Source organism: Podarcis muralis, chromosome 16, assembly GCF_964188315.1.
Source record: "Podarcis muralis chromosome 16, rPodMur119.hap1.1, whole genome shotgun sequence".
NCBI classification, from domain to species: domain Eukaryota; kingdom Metazoa; phylum Chordata; class Lepidosauria; order Squamata; family Lacertidae; genus Podarcis; species Podarcis muralis.
The window spans coordinates 28847391-28875342 of NC_135670.1; the positions used below are offsets into that span (position 1 = coordinate 28847391).

Here is a 27952-nt window from a genome sequence, read left to right on the forward strand (position 1 = left end):
AGAACAGATACCAAAACTTATGGAATATGCAGAAATGGCGAAACTTACCGTAAGAAAAAGAAACCGATATAACTTTTTTTATGAATAGAAGAATGGAAACGGTTTACTGAATATTTACAAACTGTAAACAGATAAGAACATTGGCAGGATTATTGCAATAACCTACAGTTTTATAGGTTAAAGAAGAAGAGGTGGCAAGAATACACAGAGGAACTATACCAGAAAGAAATTGATGTCTCGTATACCCCAGGTAGTGTGGTTGCTGACCTTGAGCCAGACATCCTGGAAAGTGAAGTCAAATGGGCCTTAGAAAGCATCGCTAATAACAAGGCCAGTGGAAGTGATGATATTCCATCTGAATTATTTAAAATTTTAAAAGATGATGCTGTTAAGGTGCTACACTCAATATGCCAGCAAATTTGGAAAACTCAGCAGTGGCCAGAAGATTGGAGAAGATCAGTCTACATCCCAATCCCAAAGAAGGGAAGTGCCAAAGAATGCTCCAACTACCGCACAATTGCACTTATTTCACACGCTAGCAAGGTTATGCTTAAAATTCTACAAGGCAGGCTTAAGCAGTATGTGGACCGAAAACTCCCAGAAGTGCAAGCTGGATTTAGAAGAGGCAGAGGAACCAGAGACCAAATTGCAAACATGCGCTGGATTATGGAGAAAGCTAGAGAGTTCCAGAAAGACATCTACTTCTGCTTCATTGACTATGCAAAAGCCTTTGACTGTGTTGACCACAGCAAACTATGGCAAGTTCTTAAAGAAATGGGAGTGCCTGATCACCTCATCTGTCTGCTGAGAAATCTCTATGTGGGACAAGAAGCTACAGTTAGAACTGGATATGGAACAACTGATTGGTTCAAAATTGGGAAAGGAGTACGACAAGGCTGTATATTGTCCCCCTGCTTATTTAACTTATATGCAGAATTCATCATGCGAAAGGCTGGGCTGGATGAATCCCAAGCCGGAATTAAGATCGCCGGAAGAAATATCAACAACCTCAGATATGCAGATGACACAACCTTGATGGCAGAAAGTGAGGAGGAATTAAAGAACCTTTTAATGAGGGTGAAAGAGGAGAGCGCAAAATATGGTCTGAAGCTCAACATCAAAAAAACGAAGATCATGGCCACTGGTCCCATCACCTCCTGGCAAATAGAAGGGGAAGAAATGGAGGCAGTGAGAGATTTTATTTTCTTGGGCTCCATGATCACTGCAGATGGTGACAGCAGTCACGAAATTAAAAGACGCCTGCTCCTTGGGAGAAAGGCGATGGCAAATCTAGACAACATCTTAAAAAGTAGAGACATCACCTTACCAACAAAGGTCTAGTTAAAGCCATGGTTTTCCCAGTAGTGATGTATGGAAGTGAGAGCTGGACCATCAAGAAGGCTGATCGCCGAAGAATTGATGCTTTTGAATTATGGTGCTGGAGGAGACTCTTGAGAGTCCCATGGACTGCAAGAAGATCAAACGCATCCATTCTTAAGGAAATCAGACCTGAGTGCTCACTGGAAGGACAGATCGTGAAGTTGAGGCTCCAATACTTTGGCCACCTCATGAGAAGAGAAGACTCCCTGGAAAAGACCCTGATGTTGGGAAAGATGGAGGGCACAAGGAGAAGGGGACGACAGAGGATGAGATGGTTGGATAGTGTTCTCGAAGCTACAAACATGAGCCTGACCAAACTGCGGGAGGCGGTGGAAGACAGGAGTGCCTGGCGTGCTCTGGTCCATGGGGTCACGAAGAGTCGGACACGACTAAACGACTAAACAACAACAACACAGTTTTATAAGAGCGTATATTTAAAGTAGATGGATCCCTGAGCAAATTAAGTTAATTTGGAATATGCAGGGAAATATATAAAAAATAATAATTAAGGAGCTGCTGGTAGGCGGGGAGGGGGGAGGAGGAGGAGTTCCGAAAGGTTAAAACGACTGTAAAATTTTACTTCCGTGTGTGTGATGTCAAATGATATGTTGTTAGTTAGTGTTTAGTTGTTACGAGGGTATGGTATTGGTTTGTGTTGTTTTTTATGCAGTATGTTTTTTATGTAGTACAGTGGTACCTCAGGTTAAGTACTTAATTCGTTCCGGAGGTCCGTTCTTAACCTGAAACTGTTCTTAACCTGAAGCACCACTTTAGCTAATGGAGCCTCCTGTTGCCGCCGTGCCGCTGGAGCACGATTTCTGTTCTTATCCTGAAGCAAAGTTCTTAACCTGAAGCACTATTCCTGGGTTAGCGGAGTCTGTAACCTGAAGCGTCTGTAACCTGAGGTACCACTGTATGTAAATTGTTCTGCAATAAAGCTTTAATAAATTTTGTTTAAAAAGACTGTAAAATTAGGGAAACGTATAAAATGGGAAATCGCGAATAAGATAATGATGATGAAGAAGAAACAGACATAAAGTTGAAATTCCCCAAACTGGAAATTCCAAAATCATGTCCCTGCGTTATCTATCGGCAGGAGGTGCCTGCCCCATAATAACCCTCTCACGGAGCGCGGGGGGGGGGCGACTCCCCCCACCCCAAACGACGCCTCCCCTCCCCCCCCTCCCGCGCGCCTCCTCCTCCTCCTCCCCCTCCCTCCTTCCCGCCCGGCGCGTGTCAACTCCAGGAAGCGCAGGGTCTATGTAGCCGCCTCGTCCGCAGCCGCCGCCGCCATGCATTGTGGGGCAGCGGCAGCAGATCCAAGATGGCGGCCAGCAGGAGGCTGATGAAGGTAACATCCGAGAGCTCGCCCGCCGGGCAGGGCCGGGGCGGGGTGGGGAGCGGCGGGAGGCTCTTCGCGGGCCGGGCGGCGGAGGAGAGCGGTCCCTTCCCGGCTCCCGAAGCCCCCGCTCCCCCGCTTTCCCCCCCCCCCCCGGCTCGGGCCGCCGGAGCCGCTTCCGCTTCGCTCTCCCCTCTCTCTTTTTTCGCCTCCTCCGCCGGCGCCTGAGGGAAGCGTAGGCCTCGGCTCCCGAGAGCGCCTCGGGAAGGGGCTGGAGGCCGGCGGCGGCGGCGGCGGGAGCGGAGGCTTCTTCTCCTCCGCCTCTTCCCTCCTCACACCGGCGGCCGCGGCCCGAGAAGGGGCTCCCGCGGTGACTAAGCAAAGGGCGGGATGGCGGCGGCGGCGGCGCCCTCCTCCTCGCTCCGGGCAACCCGCGTCCATTGGGGCGTCTCCGGGCTCGGGGGGCCCCTCCGTCCAAGCCAGCCCACCCCACTCGCCGGGCCGGGGAGGAGGGAAGGCGGCGAGCCCAGACCCCGCTTCGGATTCGGGGCGGAGTGTCGCCGGGAGTGGGAGGAGGTGGGTGGTGGCTTCCGACGCTACAAAAGAGGAGACTCTTTCGAAGTCGGTCCTTTGTGGGAACTGTGGAGGGGGAAAAAATAAAGAATAAATCGTTATTTTTGCTCCAGTAGGCCGTGTGGGGTGGATCTCTCTTTTCCTTTTTAAAAGAATAATGGGAATTCTCCCACGTTTCTCGCCATCCCCCTCTCTTGAGTAAGCTGAAAACGGGTTCAAAAGTCACTTCAGGTGGGGATGGCTTTGCTGCCTCCTTCCTTTTTTGTTCCTTTTCCCGCGGCCTTCCTTCAAAAAGCCTTCAGATCTTCCAAAGTTACTTCTTCAGGCACGGGATCAAAGCGGTGGCTTTTTATTCGGTTCTGGGGTTATGTAAGGAAGGAGATCTCTCCCCCCCCCCCCCAACCGGCAAGGATGGGCAACAAAAGAGGATGGGTGGGAGCTTTGGAAAGCATGTGCCACAATAACGGCTTGGCGTATACTTGGGAGTAAGTGTGACTACGTTCAGTGAGTTTGCAGCCCAGATCGGTTAGGCTTTTTAAGATGACACATATCCTGTGAATTAGTTTCGTTTTGCCCCGACAACGGATTAACACTGTACTAGTCCAGACGAGGCTATGTTGTTCCCCTGGAGTGATACAGTCATATCTAGGATGAGAGAGTGACGTTTGATCCACAGCCTTCATAAACACAGATTAAAAACTGTTCTGCATATGCATCATCAGTTTTTGCGTCACTATTAACGCATTCCTTTCACTAACTCGTATCGTTTACACCCAGATACGGCTTTTGCAGCTGTTGTAGCATGACAGGTTGTATTGTAATTGCGCTGCAATATTTGACGAAAAAGGTGCCCCTGATGAATTTATCACAAGTTCGTCAAATTCCCATTAGTGGCAAGCTTCATCATAGAAGAGGCATTTCTCATTTTGTTTTTCACAAGAGGGAATGCCTCTTCTAAGATACCTGTCATGAATAACAGTTGGTTTTGTTTTGCTTAAGAGATTCTTAATCATAAACCTGAAGGAGCGTATCCACCCCCTCACTCAGCGCAGACACTGAGGTCCAGCGCTGAGGGCCTTCTGGCGGTTCCCTCACTGCAAGAAATGAGGTTACAGGGAAACAGGCAGAGGGCCTTCTCAGTAATGGTGCCTACCCTGTGGAAGCCCTCCCACCAGATGTCAAAGAAATAAACAACTATCTGACATTTAGAAGACATCTGAAGGCAGCCCTGTTTAGGGAAGTTTTTAATGACTGATGTTTTAATGTATTTTTAATATATTGTTGGAAGCCGCCCAGAGTGGCTGGGAAAACCCAGCCAGATGGGCAGGGTATAAATAATAAGTTGTTGTTGTTGATCTTGTACTGTGCATATGTAATTAGTTATATGGCATTTAGTCAATGAACTATGTTTATAATTGGGTACAGGCATAGTAAGGTAGCTTTCTAATTTATTTGGTGAGTAAAGTTTACTGTCCAGAACTTGAGAAATGTGTGGACAATTGAATAAATTATGTCATTGAAATTGTTTTAATTTTTCTTAGGTGCTGACTGGGAACAGATTTCACTTGGGAAGCTCTTACAACTGTATATAAATCCTAACAGTTTTACCATTTGTGTAGAGTCAGTTTTTACTGTCAGCATGGCTTTAAGCTTATGTGTAAAGCAAAAGTTGGGGTGGGTTCTTGTTTCAAGAAATAACCTGTTCTTTTAATTTTTTAAAAAATACTTAAATCCACTCTCTCTGTATTGATATGCAGAGATAATAGTCTTGTACTTTTAGAAGAAGAGTGAACCGCCCTGAGGTATACGTGCCTAGGGTAGTATACAAGTTCAACAAATAATTATGATAAGAGCAACTATTTTTCCTTGTCGTCCCACCCGCACCACCCATCTGTCCTTAAACCAGTCATTTGCATGTTTTTGACTAATAGTATGCAGTTCCTAAAAAGTTTAAGAGGCAAATATATGAATAGTGACCAATCTGCACAGGAGAGAGTGCAGGACTTTCAGTGTATTTTCTGAACCCGTACCTATGCTGGTAGGATTTACACACGGAATTATAATATTGGTGTTTTAGACCTGTAGAGATTGTAACTAGAGCTGTAGTTCTCAAGCCGTTTGCTGCATATGGTAAATAAGTAATTTTGGACAAAATATAACATGCAGCTCTCCAGCATATGATGTTGGTCCTGATGCTGTCTACCAGGATGGGCAAATTCTTTCCCTAGGACTGCTTGCAGCCTTCGGCCTAAGTGTAGGTGTGTGATGAATCTGGAAAGAGATGTGGAAACTGGGGTGGGGATATGCTTAAATGGAGCAATGAAAGTAGGGGGGGGTGTCTCTCTTGTCAGTGATTATTTCAGGCCTCTTGCAAAAGAGATCTATCTCCTCTTAACCCCCTACCTGGTAGCACACTAGATGGAGAGGGAAAGGAGGAGGGAGAGAAGGGTGTGGCAGAAAGCTGGAATAACATAGGCCTTGCTCAAAACTGGTTGTGGCCCTTCACACTCCTGACAGGTGGCCCTCAGTGGATTACCCCTAAGGGAACATGGCCTTTGACAGAAAAAAGAAATAGAAGGTTCCCTACCCTTGCTGTAAGCCTGAGCTACTGATGTTAATGATATAGATGTCCAGAATGCTGCCAGCATGTATATACGTTTGTGTGTTAATCTTCGCTCACCGCCCATACATATCTGTTTGCTATAGCAAAGGTGGTGGTGTAATCAGCATTTCCTTCTGAAGAAGGCCAAGAAAGGACATTATTCGTTATTGAAAAGGAAAGTGAAACTTTCATACTTATATCTGAAATGCTCCCCTCCAGGGTCTGTTTTTTGCTTAGTCTACTTCTCAGTTTAATAATATTTGCTGAATGAAGCACAGATTAAAAACGTAGTTTTAACCTAAGTTGCTTTTAATCTATATACTCTATTAGAAGTTATTAGTAAATTGCCAATTATATTCCTCACTGGTTCTAAAGCTTAAACATGGCTCATTTAATGTTGATTTCAGTGAGAGCTTCACAGAATAATAAGTATCAGGTACCGTATTTTGTATCTGAGCCATGAACCACTTTGTCCATAAGGAACCCCTCCTTTATGTTTATTTAATTCTACTTGTATTTACCACTACTAGTCTGATATTAGGTTTTGATCTAAAATAATGTTTCCATAATATGAGATAGCATCATGGCAGCGTAAAGCAGTAGAAATTCTGGGGACTGTGTGTTCTTTTATTGACTGGCTTCTGTAATTTGTCATTCCCTCTATTTTTAACTTGGTGGGCTACAGGTTCCACAACCCTGAATTAGATCTGGGCATATAGATGAGAATTGGGATTTTACAAAAGTAAATGTTGAATCTGAAAGAAAAGACTATTTTAATATTGTAATAAACTTCCTGTCTGTTTAAAGGGGTTATCTTATATACACTCTTTTATATAGTATTTTGAAACAGACAGTTACTGATGAACTACTAAGAACTATCTACAGAAACTGAAATAACTGGAATTTATTGGAAAGCAGAGATTCTCAGGCCTTGTCATAGCAAACCTTTCCCCATGGTAAAATATTTTTAAGATAATTTAAATAGGGTGATTACATATTCAGACAGTTAGGTGGTTGACAGAAGTAAGTAAATGGAATATAAACATTAAGAATTACCTTTTAGAGCATTTCCAGAATATATTTTAGTAGAAGGGGTGGGGAATCTGTGGCACCCCAGATGTTGTTGGACCTCCAGCTTCCATCATTCTTTGCCACTGGCCATTCTGGCTGCAGTTAATGCTGCCTGGGTAATACTCCTGCTTTAAACAGTGAGTGGACATCTGAAACCTGGTTTTACATGGAATCTAGAGCTCTTTACTCAAGTTTGTACTTGTGTTTAGAAGTTAATTCATTTTCTGAACACTAAAGGGAAGTGGAGTCATCATTTCCCACCCTACCCTAGAGTAAGCTCATCCATTGCTATTTCAATGGCTGCATGGCAGGTGATTGTCTTAAGTGCAGCTTGTATCTGTTGGAAGTGGTCTGTAACTGGTGGTAAGCCAGACACACTTCTGAAGTTTTGAATGTTTTTATTGTCTTCCATAAACACGGTTTTAACAATGAGTCCGTAAGTGACTGTGGAGGCCAGTTCTGGATCCACACGTCCTTCCACAGTGGGGACATTGGTTTCCGGGCGGGAGTTGATCACAGTGTGGATTTGCCAAGCGTGCCTTCCTCTTAGCACATTTCTCCCATGTGTCCCGAGTTTGAGTGTCTTCAAAGGCCATGACACCTTTGGTAAAGGCTGTTCTCCAACTGGAGCACTTGCAGGCCATTGTTTTCCAGTTGTCAGTGTTTATACTACATTTTTAAAGATTTGCCTTTGGTCAAAGGTCTGGAAACAATGCCTTATGAGGAACGGCTAAGGGAGCTGGGCATGTTTAGCCTGGAGAAGAGGTTAAGGGGTGATATGATAGCCATGTTCAAATATATAAAAGGATGTCATATAGAGGAGGGAGAAAGGTTGTTTTCTGCTGCTCCAGAGAAGCGGACACGGAGCAATGGATCCAAACTACAAGAAAGAAGATTCCACCTAAACATTAGGAAGAACTTCCTGATAGTAAGAGCTGTTCAACAGTGGAATTTGCTGCCAAGGAGTGTGGTGGAGTCTCCTTCTTTGGAGGTCTTTAAGCAGAGGCTTGACAACCATATGTCAGGAGTGCTCTGATGGTGTTTCCTGCTTGGCAGGGGGTTGGACTCAATGGCCCTTGTGGTCTATTCCGACTCTATGATTCTATGATTGCCAAAGAAGAAAAAGAGTGTTTATTTTTCTTGGAGGTGTTGCTCATGCCAAACTAGGCTGCCACTCAGCAGCAATTCCCGTACCATAGGTTTTTTATGTTTGTTTTTTGCCGATGAGGCTGTTCTGCTCAGTGTTCAAAATTAGCCAGGCACCAGGTGCATTTTGCACCTAGCTATCAGACTCTTCTGACCAAGTAAAGATGCCTGGAGGTGCATGCCTGGGGATGATTGGATCTGGACTATTTTCACATACTAATACCACATCCTGTATAATCATATCAGTTATATTTAAGCTGCACAATTGAAATCAATTTCTGGAACCAAAAGGCATTTTCTGCGCAGCCTGAGTAGGAGCAGTCACCAATAAGAAAAAGAGGAAGGAATAGGCCAAAATATATGTGAACTGTCCCTGGATCAAGGGACTTTTCTTCTTCAAGTTCTCAAAGCTCTTAAGCTAGCTCAAGGTTGTCATCTGAACTAGCCAGATGTTTAACTGAGAATCAATCACACTCAGTCCATCATTTGAAAAATAAGACTTTAGAGCTCTCTTGCCCCCAAATGGCAGCTAGACATCCCATTTTGGCGACTGTAACTTTGGTTTCAGGAGCCATTTGGCGCCTAGCTTATATACCTGAGTTTCCAACACTGGTTCTGTGAGGTAATAGCTACTTTTCACATGCGGATTGGGCAACCATTTTTGCCACAACTTTCTTTAAATGCTTTAATACTCCCCCCCACTCCCACCTTAGCTCTGAAGGCAATGTACTTACGCTCACTCTTGGTGTGCTGTTGCACCCTGATTTAAAATAAACTAAAAATGATAGGATATCTTGACTATTATCTGAGGACTAGATGGCATGTGATTGCTTTTGACTAACAAAAGTGTAGTTGGGTTATGCACTCCCTGATCTGTCTGTATGAACTCTAATTCTCATACAATATATGTAGTGTTTTACAAATAATATTTCCTTTTCTTGTATTATGGATTTAACTAGTAATTTATATCTCCATACCAAGAGAGAGTAATTGAAATCTATACCATAGAATTTTGATGACTTGAATCTAGAGCATGGGTTCAGATAGAGGCTAGCTAAAGCTATGACAAAATACTGGCCTTTCTGTTTTCAAGGCGGCTGCCCCTTTGGTTGATTCTGTTCTAGTACAGAGTATGACCAAATGTGGCCTCCGGTGTCCCAGTCAAACAGCTGCCATAGCAGCCCCAAACTCCTGTTGCTAATACAACACAGTAATCCTTTACATTTGGGGGCAAATGGGCCAGCACGGTTCAGCTTTGTCATATGTCATTTTACCAGGATGTAAATAAAAAAATGGTATCTTCTCCCAGAAATGACAGAGGTAGGATAATGCATATAGAAAATTTATTTGTTAATACTTCAGTGTAAGTAAGCAGGGAAAGCAGCAATATGTCTAATGCTGTTTTACTAAACATTTCTTCAAACTATTTATTTATTTAGTATGCAATCATTTCCCCATAAAAATCGTTTGAAGTGCACCTTAGACTATCTGCACAAGAGTGTGGTGGTGTTGCTACAAGATCCTTGTTCAGTAAACATAAGTTGCCCGTGTAAAAGGGCTGGTAGTGGCCTTGTTCCATTCCTTAAAAAGCTGTACTGTGCTGAAGGTCATGGGCAAGTCCCAGCATAGCAGTGTCGTTTGGCCACTGTTTCGCTATTGGTAGAGTCCTTCTGTCCAATTCTGCGAGCCACTGTCTCAGTGCTGTGTGTACTGATACCATATTGTGTCATTAGCATATTAAAATCTATACATTGTCCTAGTTCGGACATGCAGCAAGCCCCCACATGGCGGTGTGGGGCTGCTGCAGGGCTGCTGCAGAGCTCATAAGAAGGTACTCTTTGCGTTTTCTGTGCATAAACGCCCAAATACCTTTAAAGTGCTGCCACCATCATGGGAGTTGAGATGACCCATCCAGAGCACTTCCATGAGAACCCAGTGGCCTTGCGTGAGGGCTGCCACATGTTAGACCCATGCCACAAAAAGGAATTTTTGTTTCTGTTTCTCATGGAAATGAAATGGACCACTTTCTGTTGGTGGAAGATACAAATTTATAGAAGATTCTTGGCTATATGAAACCATGTATATCACCAGTTAAGGTTGGTGAAATGAAAGGAACTGCCCCATGTTTACAGCAAATCATTTTGTGGCATTAAAATGACACCAGCTCCTTGGGGAAATAAGTTTTTAAAAAAAGTTTTTAAAAAACCCAAATTGTGATTTTCACTTTTTAAATTTGGAGTGTTCAGAAACATTGAAATGTTAACACAGTTGTCTTCAAATTTCTGCCTGAAAGGCAAGGAAATAGCAAGCAGGTTGATTTTAAAAAGTTTTTGCTTGAACAGCTACATAGTCAAACATTTACTCAGCTGAACTCCTGCATAAACTAACAGCAGCAAACACTCCCATGAAACTAACTTGGAGCATTTGTATTCAGATCTTTTGTAAATGAGCTGTTGACTCATCAAGCTATTTATGTTTTAGCTAGTAACTTTTTCCTGTTTTAAAAAAATCTGATATGTGTGTGTTTCGTTCGATACTCTTATGTGGTGGCACTGCACCAAGCAACTGGGCACAAGCTCACTAATATAAATATATAATAGTATGTTTAATTGTTTTTTAACAATTCCCCCCATGTTTTTATCTGTTCTTATTTTTATATGCAAGCAGCCTTGTGTTCCTGTCAGGGAAAAAGGCAGGAGACATATATGTCGTGTAGACCATAACACTGGGACACGTTTGGGTAAAAATAATGAGTTTAAAACTTAGTAGATTAGATTGAGAGTGGTGGTCCGTATATTCTTTTCTAACTTTATTTTCAGCTAAATTCTCACTGCCAGATACTCCACTGAACACATTATTTGAAAGCAAATAATAGAATTGTATGTAATAATAATAATAATAATAATAATTAATAATAATAATTTATTATTTATACCCCGCCCATCTGGCTGGGTTTCCCCAGCCACTCTGGGTGCCTTCCAACAGAAGTTTCAACAGGTCATTGTTTGCTGTGACCCCCCCCCCTAGTTCATTGTTTTAGCCTATCCTTAACGTTAGCTAATGTGCTATTTTTAAATATGCATGCCAGCACGAATTAACATTCAAATTTATGCAAAGTTAGATGGGCGTAGTAATATATGTCTGTCTCATTTGAAAATGCATTTGCATGGCTACTGCCACTGGGGGGCTCTGGAGTTAACAGTGACGTCATTGTTCTGAATACTCTCATCAATATCAGACAGTATCCTGACATATTATAGTTCCAAGATAGCTATATTGGAATTATATGCCTAGTTAGGAAGCTGCCTAATACCAAGTCAGAACCACTGATCCATCTAGCTTAGTGTTGTCTACACTGACTGGCAGTGGCTCTCCAGGGCTTCAGACAGGGAGTCCATACAATATTCAGAACAGGGAATAGAATTCCTCCCCTCCCCACCAATAAAATAGATGAAAGGATCTTTTCTCAAATTTTAATTGCGATAACTTGAGACTTAACTCCTTTTTGTGGAGAGGGAGAGGATATTCTGAATCACTTCTTATTGGGAGTGGCAACATATGGCCTCCAAGCTGCAAGCAGCTTCCAGTCATTTCCTTGTCTCTTCGTGGAATCTCACTTTTTTTCTCTTTCTTTATTTTTTTGTTTGATGAAAGAGTCTCGTTAGAGTGAAGGCTGAGATTATGATTGATTTGTGTATTTAAGGTTTAGAAGCAAGAGTGCAAAGTTAGAGCTTCTAGTGTACCACCTTTCCTCATCTTGCCTGCCAAAATCGAAATGTGCGCTCTCATTTTGAATATTTGAGCATAGTAATACTTGTTGGTGGGTGGAGATTCATTCTTTGAGATATGCTGCAGGATTTGTCTCCTGAAAAGGAAATGATGGGCAAAGTGCAGAGTGAAAGGTACATGAGTGATTTCAGCAAAGGAGGTTGAAGTGCTTTAATGGTAAAGATTACAAGCAATACTATATGCTGGATTCCCGTCATGTTGTCACTCAGCATTGCTGAACTTCTGCTTCTCTTTTAAAATTGCCCAATTTCCTCAAAAGGGACTGCTCTAATGTTAGCATCCATTGCTAGCTAGCTGCTTCCTTCTGATTCGTGACATATTTTCCACATGAAACTTCCAGAAGAGCATGTTGCCAAAGGCGGAATCTTGCCAACATTGCAGGTGGTGTAGTAATGGTTAACAAACAGAAATAAATGTGGTGGTATGTTGTTATTTGTTTTAAAAGCCACCAACTATTGAAAATTCAGTATGGAGCCAGAGAGACAATAATATGTGATCCATGTTGCCATTATTCAGAAGTCGGGGAGCTTTGAAATGAAATGAAATAATGAATTTCAAAATGGAGGTTAAGCAAATAAAAATGGGTTACCGGACGAAACTTAGCAGAGGCCTGGGTTCCACACCACCAATTTATCACATGTGGGTAGGTGGGAATCACTGGTGGTGTGGAGGTGCCAACTTCTAAACAAAACAAAACTTTGCTATGGAATCCCTGTACCACCTTTCCTCATCTTGCCTGCCAAAATCCCTTCACCATTCCCAGATCTTTGGATCTGAGCATCTTCCCCAGACCTTTCTATCCCCATCATGTGAACTCCTCTTTGAACACCCTCTTACGTGCCAAAGTAGCTGTTTGCCCAAATCCTGACTGCTGCCCCAGATTTCACTGCTATATTCCAATCTCATTCTTCATTGTCATTGCCACCGATTCTATGCTCCTTTCTGTTTCACAGAAATGCGAGCAAATGGGACACTTTATACAGTTATTGTGGCTTGTGCTACTAATTTGTATCAGAAAGGGGAAAGGGTGGTGCCCTGGTGGCCATTAGTAGCTCAGCCCCTTTTATGCTACTGAAGGCATTGCTTCCCATCTCAGAAGATGGTTCAGTAAGATGTGGGAAGTCTGCTGTCTGCCTTTGGGATACCATAGGTGAGCTCCCGTTGCACTGTCCCAGCTCCTGCCAACCTAGCAGTTCGAAAGCATGCCAGTGCAAGTAGATAAATAGGTACCACTCCAGCGGGAAGGTAAACGGCGTTTCCGTGCACTCTGGTTTCTGTCATGGTGTTCCGTTGCGCCGGCCATATGACCCGGAAAACTATGCAGACAAACGCCAGCTCCCTCAGCCTGAAAGTGAGATGAGCGCCGCAACCCCATAGTCACCTTTGACTGGACTTAACCGTCCAGGTGTCCTTTACCTTTTTTTACCTTTAATCTTCCCCAATATGACCACCCTGGCTTGGGTTAAATAGGAGTTTTAATCCAAAACACCTGGAGAGCATCAGGTTGTGGAAGGCCAGGCCTACAGATTGCTTTCTGGCAACCAGGAGTCCCCCTTTCCTGTTCATTTTCAGTGTGAGCCTTGCCCATATATGTTTTTAAATATATATGCATGCACAGCCCAAGTGCTGAGTGAGTTTTTAGTAGCCACGTGTGAACAACTGAGCAGATACCATATCTGAAGACCCTCCTGATTTTCTTTACAAACAGCTGGGCTGCCTTTTTCAGTGCTCTTATGTGTCTTATTGAGACCCTCTTATGGTCTGCACTAGTTTGTTTACTGGCAGGCTGGAGGCCTTGCAATGTTACATATCTTGACAGTTCTTCAGACAAAACTCTGTACGTAGTCATAACTGTATTGATAGGCTATCAAAACACATAATTGTTAAATGTGTGCCCTATAATGTTTCGTTCACATTAAATAGTATGGAACCACGTCTCCTTAAATATAATTTTTTGTTAGCTTTTTCTAATTGTTCCAGTTAGGAAGACTTTTAAATACATTTTGATTCAGAATGGCTAATTGGTTTAGGATTAGGGAGGTGGAGACTATTTGTATTTGAGTTTCAGCTGTGAGAAGCTACTCTCTTAAAGTAACCACTTAAAACTGAACCAGTTGCTTTTTCTTACAAAGAACTGTGGGGAAAACATCTTTGTTGATCATTGCATGGCACAATAGATTGTGTGCTTACTTTATAGCTTGTTACTAAGGGCCAGGGGCTGGGCAGACTGCCGCAGGTGTCATCCACTGACAGATCTGGGTGACTCTGACTCATTTTTTGTGCTTAATAGCAGTCTGATCTCTTCAGTTGGTTCTTTCAGTACTGTAAACTAGGACTGGCCAGCCTGTGGTCTCGCAAACGTTGAAGGTTTTCAACTCCCATCAATCCCAGCCTGTGGCCAGGGATAATGAGAGTTGTAGTCAAACATCTGGCAGGCTTTAGGTTCCCTAAGCCTGCTGTAAGCATTTGACCATTTCATGGGCCTTTACCTCCAGTCTCATAGAGAACACTGCTGAGTAACGATTACCAGACCTTTCTTCTGGTTGAGATTTTGTACTTCCTTGTGGGGCAAGAGTCGGGTAGAAAAGGGCAGTTGTATAAGAAAGGAGACAGGCAGACCAAAACAGAAAGGAAACCTGAAAGGGAGCAGATCCTTTGAGTATTCCAGCTAGCATCTGTCTGCAAAAGCCTACCATATTTTTATGATTGCAGCAATCAGTTAGTCTTTATTTAGAAGTATATCATCAGCAAATAGGCTCGTTTGAAGAAATCCGTGATTATAATCTGGCATTTTTTCCTTGGCGATTTGAATTCACCTTGATACTAACAGAGTAGCTAGTTTCTATACTAAGGGAAGTGATTAAAGGAGAGACTCAACAAAAACCTGTTGCCTAAGTTTCACATTCCATTGGCTGTTTCCTGCTTGTTTCATGTTTATTTCCATAGGTGTACAATAAGCTCTTTGCAGAGTGCCATGTCAGATTGGACTGAGCTTTGCACAGCTTTAGCAGTTTACTGAGACATTTTAAAAATAACTATACATTGAGCCTTACAATGAACTTCCATCAGGGTACCTTTTCATTTCATGGGAATGCAGCAAAAGTTGCAGTTATTTTTTTGTTATTGTGTGGGTACATCATGACAGTAGACACCAGTGGTAAATCCAGGTGGATCAGGCTTTTTGGGGTTTTTTAGTCGTGGTCACTCACCTTATATCTGCTAGTGATTGGCTTTGTTATAAACACATCAGGGAGAACCATAGCTCACTAGCAGAGCCTAATGCTTGCATGTAAAGGTTTTTGGTTCAATCCTTGCCATCTTCAAGGATTTCCCTTTGCCTAAAACCTGATAGAGCTGTTGCAAGTTTGAGTAAGCTAGTCCTTCTGAACCTGGTACCTTCCAGCTATTTTGGACTACAATTCCTGTCAGCACCTGCCTGCATAGCCAATAATCGGGGATGATGGGAATTGTAGTCTAACATGCCTGGAGGACATCAGGTTGAGGAGGCTGGAGTAGACAATAATAGGCTAGATGGTATATAGTCTGGGAACTAGAGTTTAAAAATGGGATGATTTCTATCTTTCCCCCCTCATAACCCTTGTCCCTTGTAAAATTACATCACAATGTCCAGTAGTAATTAGTAGCTATCACTGAAAAACATTTTAATTATGTAAAATTAGAAGCCAAAAGTACATAGTATCTATTTTAGGTCTGTGGGTGATAAGGGTAAAGGGACCCCTGACCATTAGGTCCAGTCATGACCGACTCTGGGGTTGCAGCACTCATCTCGCTTTATTGGCCAAGGGAGCCGGCGTACAGCTTCCGGGTCATGTGGCCAGCATGACTAAGCCGCTTCTGGCGAACCAGAGCAGCACACGGAAACGCCGTTTACCTTCCCGCCGGAGCGGTACCTATTTATCTACTTGCACTTCTGACATGCTTTCGAACTGCTAGGTTGGCAGGAGCAGGGACTGAGCAACGGGAGCTCACCCCGTCGCAGGGATTCAAACCGCCAACCTTCTGATCGGCAAGTCCTAGGCTCTGTGGTTTAACCCACAGCGCCACCCGCGTCCCTCTATGGGTGATACCTAAGTACTAAATAATCAGATTAGGCCCCGAATAAAGCAGCTTGGTTATATCATTTACACCAAGCTACAGAGACTGAGAGATCCCCTGTCTTTAGTTCCACCAGGTTACCTGAACTGTTTCCTCGTCATTTCTGTAACAGCAGAAATGTGAAGCATTGGCACCTGAGTATGTGTGTGTTTTCTTCCAATCTCCTCCTCCTTTCTCTTGTGTGTCACGCTCTTCAGTTTGTAAGTCTGAAGGCGAGGACTGTGTTACTACTGATCATTGTAAGCTGCTCCGAGAGCCTTTTCAGTTAAAAGAGTGTGGTAAAATGCATTAAATGAAAACAAAGGGTTCTCACGACTTTCAGGTAGGCTATTGCTAGAGAGGCCTGGCCAGTTTTCAAGGGAAATAAATTCTCCTTGACTACACAAACAGTGTCTCCTTAGGGAAGGGGAAGTCAGTGGACCACATGCTTTTGCTTCTGTAGAATCAGTCTGAATCCTTTCTGCTTGGGATCTCATTTTGTCCTTCCCATTTTATTGATGTGAGGGCTTCTTGCGTGGATGAGTGCTGCCCGGTGAATAGTTTATTTTGGGAAGGCTTGTTGTGATGAAGTTTGAGAATCTTTTTCAGTGCTCTTCGTCCCCTTTGTTCATATAAGTTTGGATAGCATGTCTTTCCATAATGCCAGTTGACACTTCCATTATGCCAATCTATATTTATATACAATTATTGTTTGCTGGCATCTTTGGGTTTTGACAGTATAGCCAGTGTTTGCCTTTTCTTTGCTGTTCCTATGTGTTCTACTTGGGATCAGTGGAGAAACATCATACCAGGTCTGTTTACCTTTAGCTTTCAGCAAGTTTACAAGAAGTAAAGTATTATTGCTATGGCAGTAGCAATAGCTGTGACCTACCATAGTTAAAGGGCGGGTGGCGCTGCGGTCTAAACCACAGAGCCTAGGGCTTGACGATCAGAAGGTTGGCGGTTCGAATCCCTGCGTCAGGGTGAGCTCCTGTTGCTCAGTCCCAGCTCCTGCCAACCTAGCAGTTCGAAAGCACATCAGAGTGCAAGTACATAAATAGGTACCACTCTGGCGGGAAGGTAAACGGCGATTCGGTGTGCTGCTCTGGTTCGCCAGAAGCAGCTTAGTAATGCTGGCCACATGACCCAGAAGCTGTATGTCGGCTCCCTCGGCCAGTAAAGCGAGATGAGTACTGCAACTCCAGAGTCGTCCGCGACTGGACCTAACGGTCAGGGGTCCCTTTACCTTACCATAGCTAAGTTTGCACCTGTCTCTTCGTGATGAAACTTCCCAGTCAGTGTACCTGCTACTAGATTATGGCACGGCACCATAAGTAAGGCACCCTGGGGCAACTTAAGTACGACGGCATTTCAAAATTTCTTCAACCCAGTTCAGAGGACCCGTGCTCTCAAGCTGTGTTAGAAACTGAGATATGAAAGCTAGGAGTTAAATGGCACCTTAAACCTAGGTTATGGGCGCAACAACAGAATGTCTAGGTGCGCTTTTTTATAAAGAATACAAAGCTGAAAATGAATGAACTGCAGCTAAAATCTTATGTTCATTTCCCACATGGTCTAGTCCTCGCCTGAAGACTGCAGAAAACAAAGTCATGCTTCCCTTGCCCCCCTCCCTGATATTCTTAAGAGGGTCTCTTCAGAGAGTGGCTGGAAGTGAGGAGGCAGAAAAAGGCCCTCCTTTCCTTCCACTGTGCAGTTTTAATTGGAAATCTTAAGTGCAGTACTGAGCCCAGAGCTCAGAAACTGCTCGCACTAATGAAATTCCCTGTCGCAAAATGCACCTACAGCAATGGGAGTTTTGGACGCTGTTCTCAAGATCCGAACATGCAGGGAATAACATTGGAGAATGTAATAGCAGTGCTGCTTCATCAGAATGTTGGCATTGCTGAGTAACACTCTTGTGCAATACCTCTCGATTAAACATTTTTTGAAAAACAAATGCAAATGAAAGTTGCCTCCCTCCCCAAACCATAAACTTCCCTGTTGCCCAGCAGGGCTGAATGAGGTGCTCTCTGGGGTATTGTTGGAGGACGCCAGGATGATATTCCTAGGGGACTTCAATATCCACACAGAAGATACTGAGCCAGCTAGAGACTTCATGGTCTCCATGACAATTATGGGTCTCTCTAAAGTGCTCATTGGTCCAACATATCAGGCAGGACATGCCTTTGATGTAGTCTTTTTCCCAAGTGATATGAGGAATGGGCTGCCCTCTGAGACTGATGGAGCCTGATGTGTTCTCTGGGGCTTTTATTTTTCTCTTGGTGTGTTTAAATCATGATTTATTTATTTTTTTACTTTTTGAACAAACACTGTCCCCCTTTTCTTTACAAATAAATAAATAAATCCAAAAGTGGGTTACAATTGCAATAGGTTAAATTAATTATTTAATAACTGCATTGGTTTAAAACAGTCAAACCTGCTCAATAGGTAATCTTCATCTCTTGGTTTTGGCCTTAGGCAATATACTGTATTGCAGTATGCTGATATAATTCTGACATATGCTTCGTTCTTCTATGGGTTACTGCATTTGGGGTATGTGAAGCACTTTCAAGTCTCAGTAATTTTAGTGGGAGTACCTGCTGTAGTCTTTCTGATTGAAAATAGTGGGACTGAAAGTACATTATTTTTATCAGTAGTGGTATTTATTTTATTTTATATCTGACAGAAATTAGAGAAATGTAAACAAAACCTACTCTCAGCATAGCCATGAAATGTAACCTGCCCAAAGTAAGAAGAGTGATGTTCAGCAGTTGATTCATTTTTCAATCCCCATCCACTTAATACAAAAGGAAAAAAGTAATGTGTGTTTTCCTAAACTGTTAACTGTTTTCTGGCTTTTCTCTCTAACATTCTTTTTTTGTTATTCTTGATTTGTAGGAGCTTGAAGAAATCCGCAAATGTGGAATGAAGAACTTCCGTAATATCCAAGTTGATGAAGCTAACTTATTGACTTGGCAAGGGCTTATTGTTCCTGTGAGTGTGAAAGCAGCTTCTCTTGGTTCCAAAAGTGCTACTGAGGTCGTTTGTACCTGGTGATAATAATAAATAATAATAATTTTATTATTTACACCCCGCCCAGCTAGCTGGGTTTCCCCAGCCACTCTAGGCAGCTCTCAGCATATATAAGAACATAGTAAAACATCAAACATTAAAAACTTCCCGATACAGGACTGCCTTCAGGTGTCTTATAATAAAAGTCAGATAGTTGTTTATTTCCTTGACATCTGAAGGGAGGGTGTTCCACAGGGAGGGTGCCACTACCAAGAAGGCCCTCTGCCTGATTCCCTGTAACCTCACTTCTCGCAGTGGGGGAACCAGCAGAGGACCTTTGGAGGAGGGCTGAACGATGTGGGAGGAGACGCTCCTTCAGGTATACTGGACCAAGGCTGTTTGGGCTTTAAAGGTCAGCACCATCACTTTGAATTGTGCTTGGAAACGTTCTGGGAGCCAATGAAGATCCTTTAGGACTTGTGTTATATGGTCCTGGCAGCCACTTCCAGTCACCAGTCTAGCTGCCACGTTCTCGATTAGTTGTAGTTTCCGGGTCGCCTTCAAAGGTAGCCCCACATAGTCAGTAGTCAAAGCAGGAGATAATCAGAGGATGCACCACTCGTGACAGTCTACTGGCAGGTAGGGTCTCAACTGGCATACTAGGTGAAGCTGGTAGACCGCTGCCCTGGAAACAGAATTGACCTGCACCTCCATGGACAGCTGTGAGTCCAAAATGACTCCCAGGCTGTGCACCTGATCCTTCAAGGGCACAGTTACTCCATTCATGACCAGGGAGTCCCCCACACCTTCCCGCCCCCTGTGCCCCTGAAACAGTACTTCTATCTTGTCAGGAGTCAGCCTCAATCTGTTAGCTGCCATCCATCCATCCATCCATCCATCCTCCAACCACCTCCAGACACTCGCACAGGACCTTCACTTGTTCAGATTTGAAGGAGAGGTAGAACTGGGTATCATCCGCATACTGGTGAACGCCCAGTCCAAACCCCCTGATCTCTCCCAGCAGCTTCATATAGATGTTAAAAAGCATGGGAGAGGACCGATCTCTGAGGCACCCCACAAGTGAGAGCCCAGGGGTCTGAACACTCCCCCGCAACACCACTGTCTGGACGCAGCCCAGGAGGAAGGAGAGTGCTCCCAGCTCCCAACTCCTCTAGACAGTCGAGAAGGATGTCGTGATCAATGGTGCCTGAGGCTGCTGAGAGATCCAGCAGAACCCGAAAACAGCTTTTACCTCAGTCCCTGGCCCACCAGAGATCATTGACCAGCGCAACCGCAGTTTCAAGTCCCATGATGAGGCTTGAATCCCGATTGGAAGGGATCCACATGGTCCACATCCTCCAGGTGTGCCTGGAGTTGTTCAGCAACCACCCACTCAGTCACCTTGCCCAAGAATGGATGATTTGAGACTGGGTGATAGTTGGCCATATTGGCCAGGTCCAAATATTTTTTTAAAAGAAGCGGTTTAATAACCTGTCCACATCCTCGAAGGTAACAGATTGGAATTGATCCCACGCAACTTGACCAGACAGGACTCTAGCACTTTCCCGCCCTGGCCTCACTACCACAGCGGAACCTACCTCTTCCCGAATCTGAGTGACTTTATCTGGAAAAAACTTTGCAGAATCATTGCAGGAGATCTTGGGTTCTTCACCAGACCCCAATGATGAAGGTGGTTTTGTTAGATTGCGGACCACCTAAAGAAGTCTCCTGCTGTTTCCTGCAGATGCAAAAGAGGCGGCGAAGAAGGTCCTCTTCGCCATTGCGTTCACCACTTAGTAGGCTCAACGTTGAGCTCTAACCCGTGTTCGGTCCAATTGGATAGTTGCTTAATGAAAGCAACAACAAATGACTGTTCCCACTTAAAATTAGGCTGCCAAAATGAAGAAAGCTAACCAGGAAAGGACATGTGGGGATGGGCGGTGAGCTCAATCTCATCCTGCTGCTAAAAACACCCCTAAGCTTTGTGTATCTTCGGAGGCACCCTGTTCTTCTGCCTGCCCATCTTTTGCATTGATAAACTTGATGTCTAGCCGCTCCTGCCTTAGAGGCAGAATGGCTAGAATTTTAAAGGTTACTGAATCTATGAGCACACAGTTGGTATGGATCCAAAAGAGTGGGGATTTTCCAAGATGTTTTCCTTTGTGCAGTAAGCCTCCCTCCATCCCTTGGTTTCAGTTGTGATTTGCCATGGTGCGTTCTCAGTCAGCAACACAAGCACCTAAGCCTCTTGCGTGGTGCAAGGCTTTCTGAGTTCTGGCCATTGGATTCGCCTCCCTGAAGAGAAGAGATGTTCCTGCGTAATTTTTAATCCCTCCCCTCCCATTTTTAAATGATCTCAAACTGCGTTTGCCTTCTGGTTCCTTGCAGACACTGTTTCCATGGATTCATTAGTTCATTTGTTCTTTTAACTGGTGTTGCTCTTGAATGCAGGTTTCCTTACTGAATTTTAAACTTCAGCTTTAGGGAAAGTTTGGTTTTCAACACAATGTTTCAGACCAGTGAGGTGCAAAAATGGAAGCCGGCTTTTGTGTCTATTGAGTGCCACGCGGCCTAGGCACCCAGCTCTTTCCCTGATGCTTTTATTTCCTGGTAGAGAGAACGCTGTTATTGCAGCAGCGTCAGGGAATGAGGCAGAGAGCATGAGCTAGTAGTGATCAACAGGGAGAGAAGCAGGAGGGGAGAGGAGTAGAAAGAGCCAGGAGGCATATAGTGAGTGAGCCAGAGGGACAGCATGGTGTGGGTGTACTATGAGCAGGGAGAAGGCTTGAAGTGAAGGAGGGTAGGATGCACTAGAGGGATACTCATTACACAAACCACACATCATAGAATGGAAGCATGTGGAATTGTGCCCTTCGTTGTTGTTTTTTAACTGCAAGGGTATTCTATACACAAGTCGGATTTATGGGGTGCTGCTCCAGAATTGGTCCTGTTCCCACTCACCGCAGAACTAGCCTTTGAAGGAAAGGGTATTTGGGCTGTTCTGTAGCGGCACCCCAGAAATCTGATCTATGGAATATCCTTCTTGAAGCCTTGACAGGGAGTGACTACCTTTTAGACACCAAACAAAAGCTGTTCCAATCCCCAGGTCATTCAGTGGATAATTGGCGGCTCCTCGTTGCTGCTGTTGGATTTTTGCTGTTCTTTGTTTATCCCTCCCATCCTTGCTGCTATTATATTTTTATTATGTATTTGTATGTTATTGAAAATGAGGTTTTATCATGGTAAGGCAGTGGGGGAAATAAATGTGTCCTTGGGTGGGGAGAAGAGAGCTTCAGGGATAGCCAGGAAGGCAAGTCTAAAAGTGGGTCAAGCTACACGTGACGGAATAGAGGGGCATGGAAATTCTCCATTCCCACACTTAAACTTTCCTTGGAGGGAGGCAGCGGTGGTGGTGTTTTTCCAGCGACAGCAAGTTGCTTTGAAAAGCCCTTCTCTTGACTCCCCAGGCCTGCAGTTCTGTTGCTGGTTTGTTTTAGCAAGCCACAGCTTTTAGAGTTCAATACAAATCTCCCAAGTTCCAGTTCATTCTGCAAAACACTGTCCTGCATGTTGCTTCTAGTAGCTGACTTCATCACTAGCCTCCTCTTTATCAGCCTGTGGCATCTTTTCTGTGATACATAACACAACTCCTGGTATATTGATTTTGAATCATTCATATATTAATGTTTTTATGAATGAAAACATTATAGCCACCCTTTTTGTGGGTGATTCCTCTGAAATCTATCCATCCCATATTGAACTGTTCTTAATATCTTCTCATTCCAGGACAATCCTCCGTACGACAAGGGTGCGTTCAGAATCGAAATCAACTTTCCAGCAGAGTATCCATTCAAACCTCCCAAGATTACATTTAAAACAAAGATCTATCACCCTAACATCGATGAAAAGGGGCAGGTTTGTTTGCCAGTAATTAGTGCTGAAAACTGGAAGCCAGCCACCAAAACTGATCAAGGTAAGACTTCCAGCAGATGGCCATGGTTTCTCTCAGACTAATTTATATTTTTAGTGGGAATTTAAGTAAAAGGTAACTGTAAAAGGTTTTGTTTAATGAGGGCTTTAGTTCTTATCTTCAGGGGGTGGGATGCAGCCACCACAAGGGATGGCATACAACATCTGACCGTAAACCCTCATAAAACATTGGCTGTACCATGGTTAGACTTTGACAGCAGCCGTTCTGTAATAATAATAATTTATTATTTATACCCCGCCCATCTGGCTGGGTTTCCCCAGCCACTCTGGGCGGCTTCCAACAGAACACTAAAATACAATAACCTATTCAACATTAAAAGCTTCCCTAAACAGGGCTGCCTTCCGATGTCTTCTAAAAGTTTGATAGTTATTTTTCTCTTTGACATCTAATAATAATGTACATTTATTATAATGTACAAACTCTTTATTGAAAGCTGGGAGAAATAAAAAAGGAACTGCAAAGTAAACCTGGGGAAAGGACACTATCGCTGCACAGTCATGAGCTTAATTCCCTATTTTCTCATAAGTTGGTCAGAAATACAAGCAGACGTTGGACCCTTTTGGATGCAATAACACCAGCTTGCCAAACCATTGCTGAGCAAGCCCAGAATGATTGTCGGGTTCACACCCTCCTCCCTTCGTGTCCCAGCTTCAACCCATCAGCGTTTAGGGTTGCAGTTTGAAAGTTCAATTTCTCATGGGTTTTAATAGCTTTCTTTATGTGGTATTGGTAGCACCTTTAGCGGGAGGCCATGGGCGATTGAAAACCTCTGCTTTTTTAAAAGTAAAAAAACCAATAGGCTTGGGTGTACTGAAATACTCTTTCCCCCCCCAACCTGGCTCTCGCACATCAATACTGACATCTTCCGTGCTTTCTTTCGGCAGTAATCCAGTCCCTCATAGCACTGGTGAACGACCCCCAGCCCGAGCACCCACTTCGGGCCGACCTAGCCGAAGAATACTCTAAGGACCGTAAAAAATTCTGTAAGAACGCTGAAGAGTTTACAAAGAAATATGGTGAAAAGCGACCAGTGGACTAAAAAAAAAAAAACCCTGACAGAGTTGATGTCAGCCATGTGTGATAGAAGATCTGGAGCAGTGCATTTCAGACACACCACAAAGCAGGACTCTATGGGAAATTGACAAGTGCCACCTCTCGGTGTTAACTTGTGGCTGTTACTAACTTTCTACAGTTTCTTAATCAAAAGTGGGCTAGGTAACCTGTAAAGAAAGGATTAAAAATTTAAGATGTTCTAGTTCTGCTTTCTTTGTTTAAAATCACTGCTTCAATATACTTTTAAAGGATGCTGTTTCTCTTTTTTTTTTTCCTTGTCAGAATTTATCAAAAATATCGTAGACTTATAATCTGCCCTTAAAAGTTCAAAAGGTTGTGGCTGTTATTTCTTATTTTCCTTACAATTCCTTCCTCCCACATTTAAGTTTTCCCTCTTATCCTTCCCTACCCCCACCCCAAAAAAAACCCCACCCCAAAGAAACAAAACCCCACCATTGCACTGATGTCTTAGCAAAATTATCTCATTGTCCTGGCAAAAGAAAAGAAAAGAAAGAGTCGAATGTTTGGCAGTTTTGCTTCCTTTATCCCTCTTTAAAATGTTGCACTGTGCTTTGTGGAACTTGGTCTCAAGTTTCTCTTAACTCCAGTTTGTAACGTAATAAAATCTACCACATGTACTCCGTAAAATAATCAGAACCGAGCCTAGATCTCGTGTAAATTCGGCTGATGTGACTACAATAATGTTTATTAAATGGGGAACTCCAAGTTTTGTATGCATGAGTGAATTACAGTATGACTTAAGTCCTGTTTCTGAGAAATTTTTGATACAGGATTTTCTGTAGCGAAAAGGAATAGTGGGATGTGATGATTTATTTTTTTTAAAGATTTATTTTACACTTTTATTCTTAGCATCTATGCAGACTATTAGAAGATTTAATTATTCGGAACAGCATTGCAATGGGGAAATTTGCAAATTAGGGACCAAGAGGTATCAAAATGGAGGGGAGGAAAACAAAGTTCCCCCAGCCAACCTCCGCTTTTTCGGGAGGGTTACAGAAGTAAAACGTCATGCAGTGTTAATTTCAGAAAACAAATTGCTAGTCATTGAACACAGTTTCCATCTAATTACCCCTCTCCTGTGGAATTTACCTTCCCGTAATGATGGATTGTCTGATTGTTACTGGAAACACAAGAAATTTCTGTTCCCCAGTAAGTGGCCAGGGCATACTGCCATTCATAAAATTCTTATGCGAAATTCGCCGTTCTAAAATTGAGCTGTAATCATTTTCAGGGGTCAGCCAAACTTAAATGTATTTCTTTCTCTTTTTTTTTAATCCCAGGCATTTCTTCTCAAGTAAGGTGAAGTTCTACCCCTTTATAACTTGAAACAACACCCTTCCGGTTTCATTTTTAGTGTTTTAAAGTTTAGGATACCGTAAGATGCGATCTAGCCATGTGACCAAAAGTGGCTTCTGAGCTGCTGAGCTTTAAACGCCTGGTTCGAGTGAGCATTTGGACCCCGATCCCTGTGGAAACTTAGTAGAGCGCAAGTAGAACATATCATATTCTATTTTGCAGGAACTTGCATTAGTAAACCTTTCCATGCCCAGGTGGGTAATTGTAAGGAGTTTGGAAGTAGGGCTTTGCCTTTGCTACATTTTAGGGCTAATGTACGTCAGGGGAGCAGTAGAGTAACCTTTTGGATTTTTAATGTTTTGTGTATACCCCTCTCTCCCCTCCTTCCCCCCTCCCAACTTTTGATTTCAAACCGTAAAAGATTGACAGCCAAGTACCTCTCTGTTGAAAAGTAAAAAAAACAACAAAAAAAGTTTTTTCTTTTATAAGTTGGGCTATGAAGCATCTCTGTTTTAAGTGTTCTTAGACAAAATTCTTTGGTAGGCGATTAAAGTAAAACAAAAAAACAAAAAAAACTACCTTTTACTTAATGGACACTTGCATTTCCTTAAGTGTGTGTGTTCAGGCTTGGTGACCAGCACTGTCTATTTACCAAAATTTCCACAATTTTTTTGTGTCTTCATTTGCAGAAAGTTGGTACTGACTTTGTTTCATTCACGCTCACGCAGATTCAAAATAAACAAAAAAAAAATATGCCAAATTTCACCTGTCCAGCTGAAGTGTATGTAAATCCTGCATCGCCAGCGCTTCTCACTTGAGCCCCGTTGGGTTTTCACCGCCAGTCGCATCCGTTAGCATGGTTAGCCCCCTAGTTCCGTACACGCACAGCTCTCATGTTATCCGTCACTCTTGTTAACGTTGCTAGTGAGAATATATAGCTTTTCAATTGTAAACTTCTCAGGTCAAAACTGCCTATATGTGAACTGGTGCTCTCTGAAAAGGGCCTGTATTGTTCAAGGAGCCACTGTTGAGAATCCCCACCTTTGTGCTGCTCTGGTGTTGCTTCCTATTACCACCTAGGAATGGAGGCATGCCTGTTTTAAACCTCTCGTCTTGAGATCAGGCAATGTATAACAGTTCTTGGTTTGAGAGGCTAGTTCGCATGCTAGAAATGGATCTGTCCTGAGAGATGCATCGGTGCAGAGAATGTTAACACACGACACAGAACCTCTGCAGGCGCAGACATTGTCTTACGACAGCAGTTTCTGTAGTCACGGCGATGCACATTTTACTTTAGGTCCCCCAGTTACGGAAACTGTTTCTGCAATTGCATTCAGCGCCTTGCTCTCTCAGGCAAGGCTTCCCACTCTCCCCTAGAACAGCTGGGCCGCATCTGATGGAAGAAAATTCAAAACACGCGAGAACCGGAAGGCTTCAGATCCTGCTGCTGCTACTTTAGTTACAAGATTATCCCGCTTGCCTTCAGCTGTGCCTCTCAAAAGATCCCACAGACTCCTGCCAATCAGCAAGGAAGAGTTTTTGTAGGTCCATAAAGCGGGTGGTCAGGTGGGCTTCTTGCAAAGGGGTGTCCCATTTAAACTAGTTTTCCTAAGAGGAGGGCCTCAGTGGCCAAGGCCAATTCTTGCAGCACTGCACCCAATCCAGAGATTCTTCTCTTCCCACTCAACCCCAGTCCCTGAAAGCCGATAAATGGTCTTCTTACTCCTGGATATTAAGAGGTTCACTTCTATGCATAATGACAGGAGTTAGAGGGAAGCGGGAGCCTGCAAATCCAAGGCCCATTTCTTTTACACACAGTTGTGGGGTGGGGGTTGCATTGGCCAACAAGACTGCCCCCCCATACACCGTAGAGCAGTGTAATTTGAGGCATGCATGAAAGAAGAGTACTATGGCGATGCAATGTCAACTCAGGCGTTCACACTTTTTTCTTCTGGTTCTGTCTGGTTCTTCAAACAAAGCTGAATTCTAAACTTGTCGTTTTGAGATCCAAGTCTACACCACCTTTTCTTGTATTGGTCTAGGCTTTCTTGCAATTCCATTCTGCTACCCTGAATAAAAATGCTCTCAAAGGCTTTGTGGCATGGCTTACTTCCCTTGCATTTATTATTATTATTACTATTATTATTATTAACGTAGGCTTTTCGGTCTTGGTGTTAGGTTTGTTAAAACTTTTCCACCAAGCAAGCATTAAGCTAAAGTCCTTCTATTTCCTCCCCTCCCTGTGCAACAATTCAATGTTAATATCCTTTCAAAGGTGTATGAAGAGAGGATGGGGAGAATAATCTGTGTCTGTCTGGGTTAAATTCTAATGCCCTCTATCCTGTTGTCATGCGAGGTTTCGTTTTGTAACATGAATACGTAAATGCCACAAATATTCCTGTAGCACCTTTTAAGACCATTACAGACAAATGTTCATGGGCAAGAAGATAGCAAATCATCAGCTGTAGCTCAGTGACTGAGCACCTTCTTCTAAATAATGATTATTATTTGCATGTAGATAGTTTCAGGAGACTTTCTAAAACCCTGGAGAGGTACTGCCAGCAGGTGTAGGCAATATTGAGCT

At 43.3% G+C, this 27952-nt stretch overlaps 1 protein-coding gene across 1 annotated transcript; it reads left to right on the plus strand.

The window, feature by feature from the left end:
* The first annotated feature begins 2605 nt into the window (after window positions 1-2605).
* UBE2L3 (ubiquitin conjugating enzyme E2 L3) lies at window positions 2606-27470 on the plus strand. Its single transcript, XM_028709261.2, has 4 exons — window positions 2606-2731; window positions 18894-18989; window positions 22794-22980; window positions 23883-27470. The coding sequence occupies exons 1-4, from the start codon at window positions 2705-2707 to the stop codon at window positions 24035-24037; spliced, it is 465 nt and encodes a 154-aa protein (XP_028565094.1). The 5' UTR covers window positions 2606-2704; the 3' UTR covers window positions 24038-27470.
* Window positions 27471-27952: the final 482 nt, after the last annotated feature.

Bases quoted from the DNA above. Each gene is read 5' to 3' on its own strand.
- UBE2L3 (XM_028709261.2), top strand. From the start codon at position 2,705: ATGGCGGCCAGCAGGAGGCTGATGAAG. The intron at 2,732-18,893 runs GTAACATCCGAG...CTTGATTTGTAG, and splicing joins CCAGCAGGAGGCTGATGAAG to GAGCTTGAAGAAATCCGCAA. The intron at 18,990-22,793 runs GTGAGTGTGAAA...TTCTCATTCCAG, and splicing joins GGCAAGGGCTTATTGTTCCT to GACAATCCTCCGTACGACAA.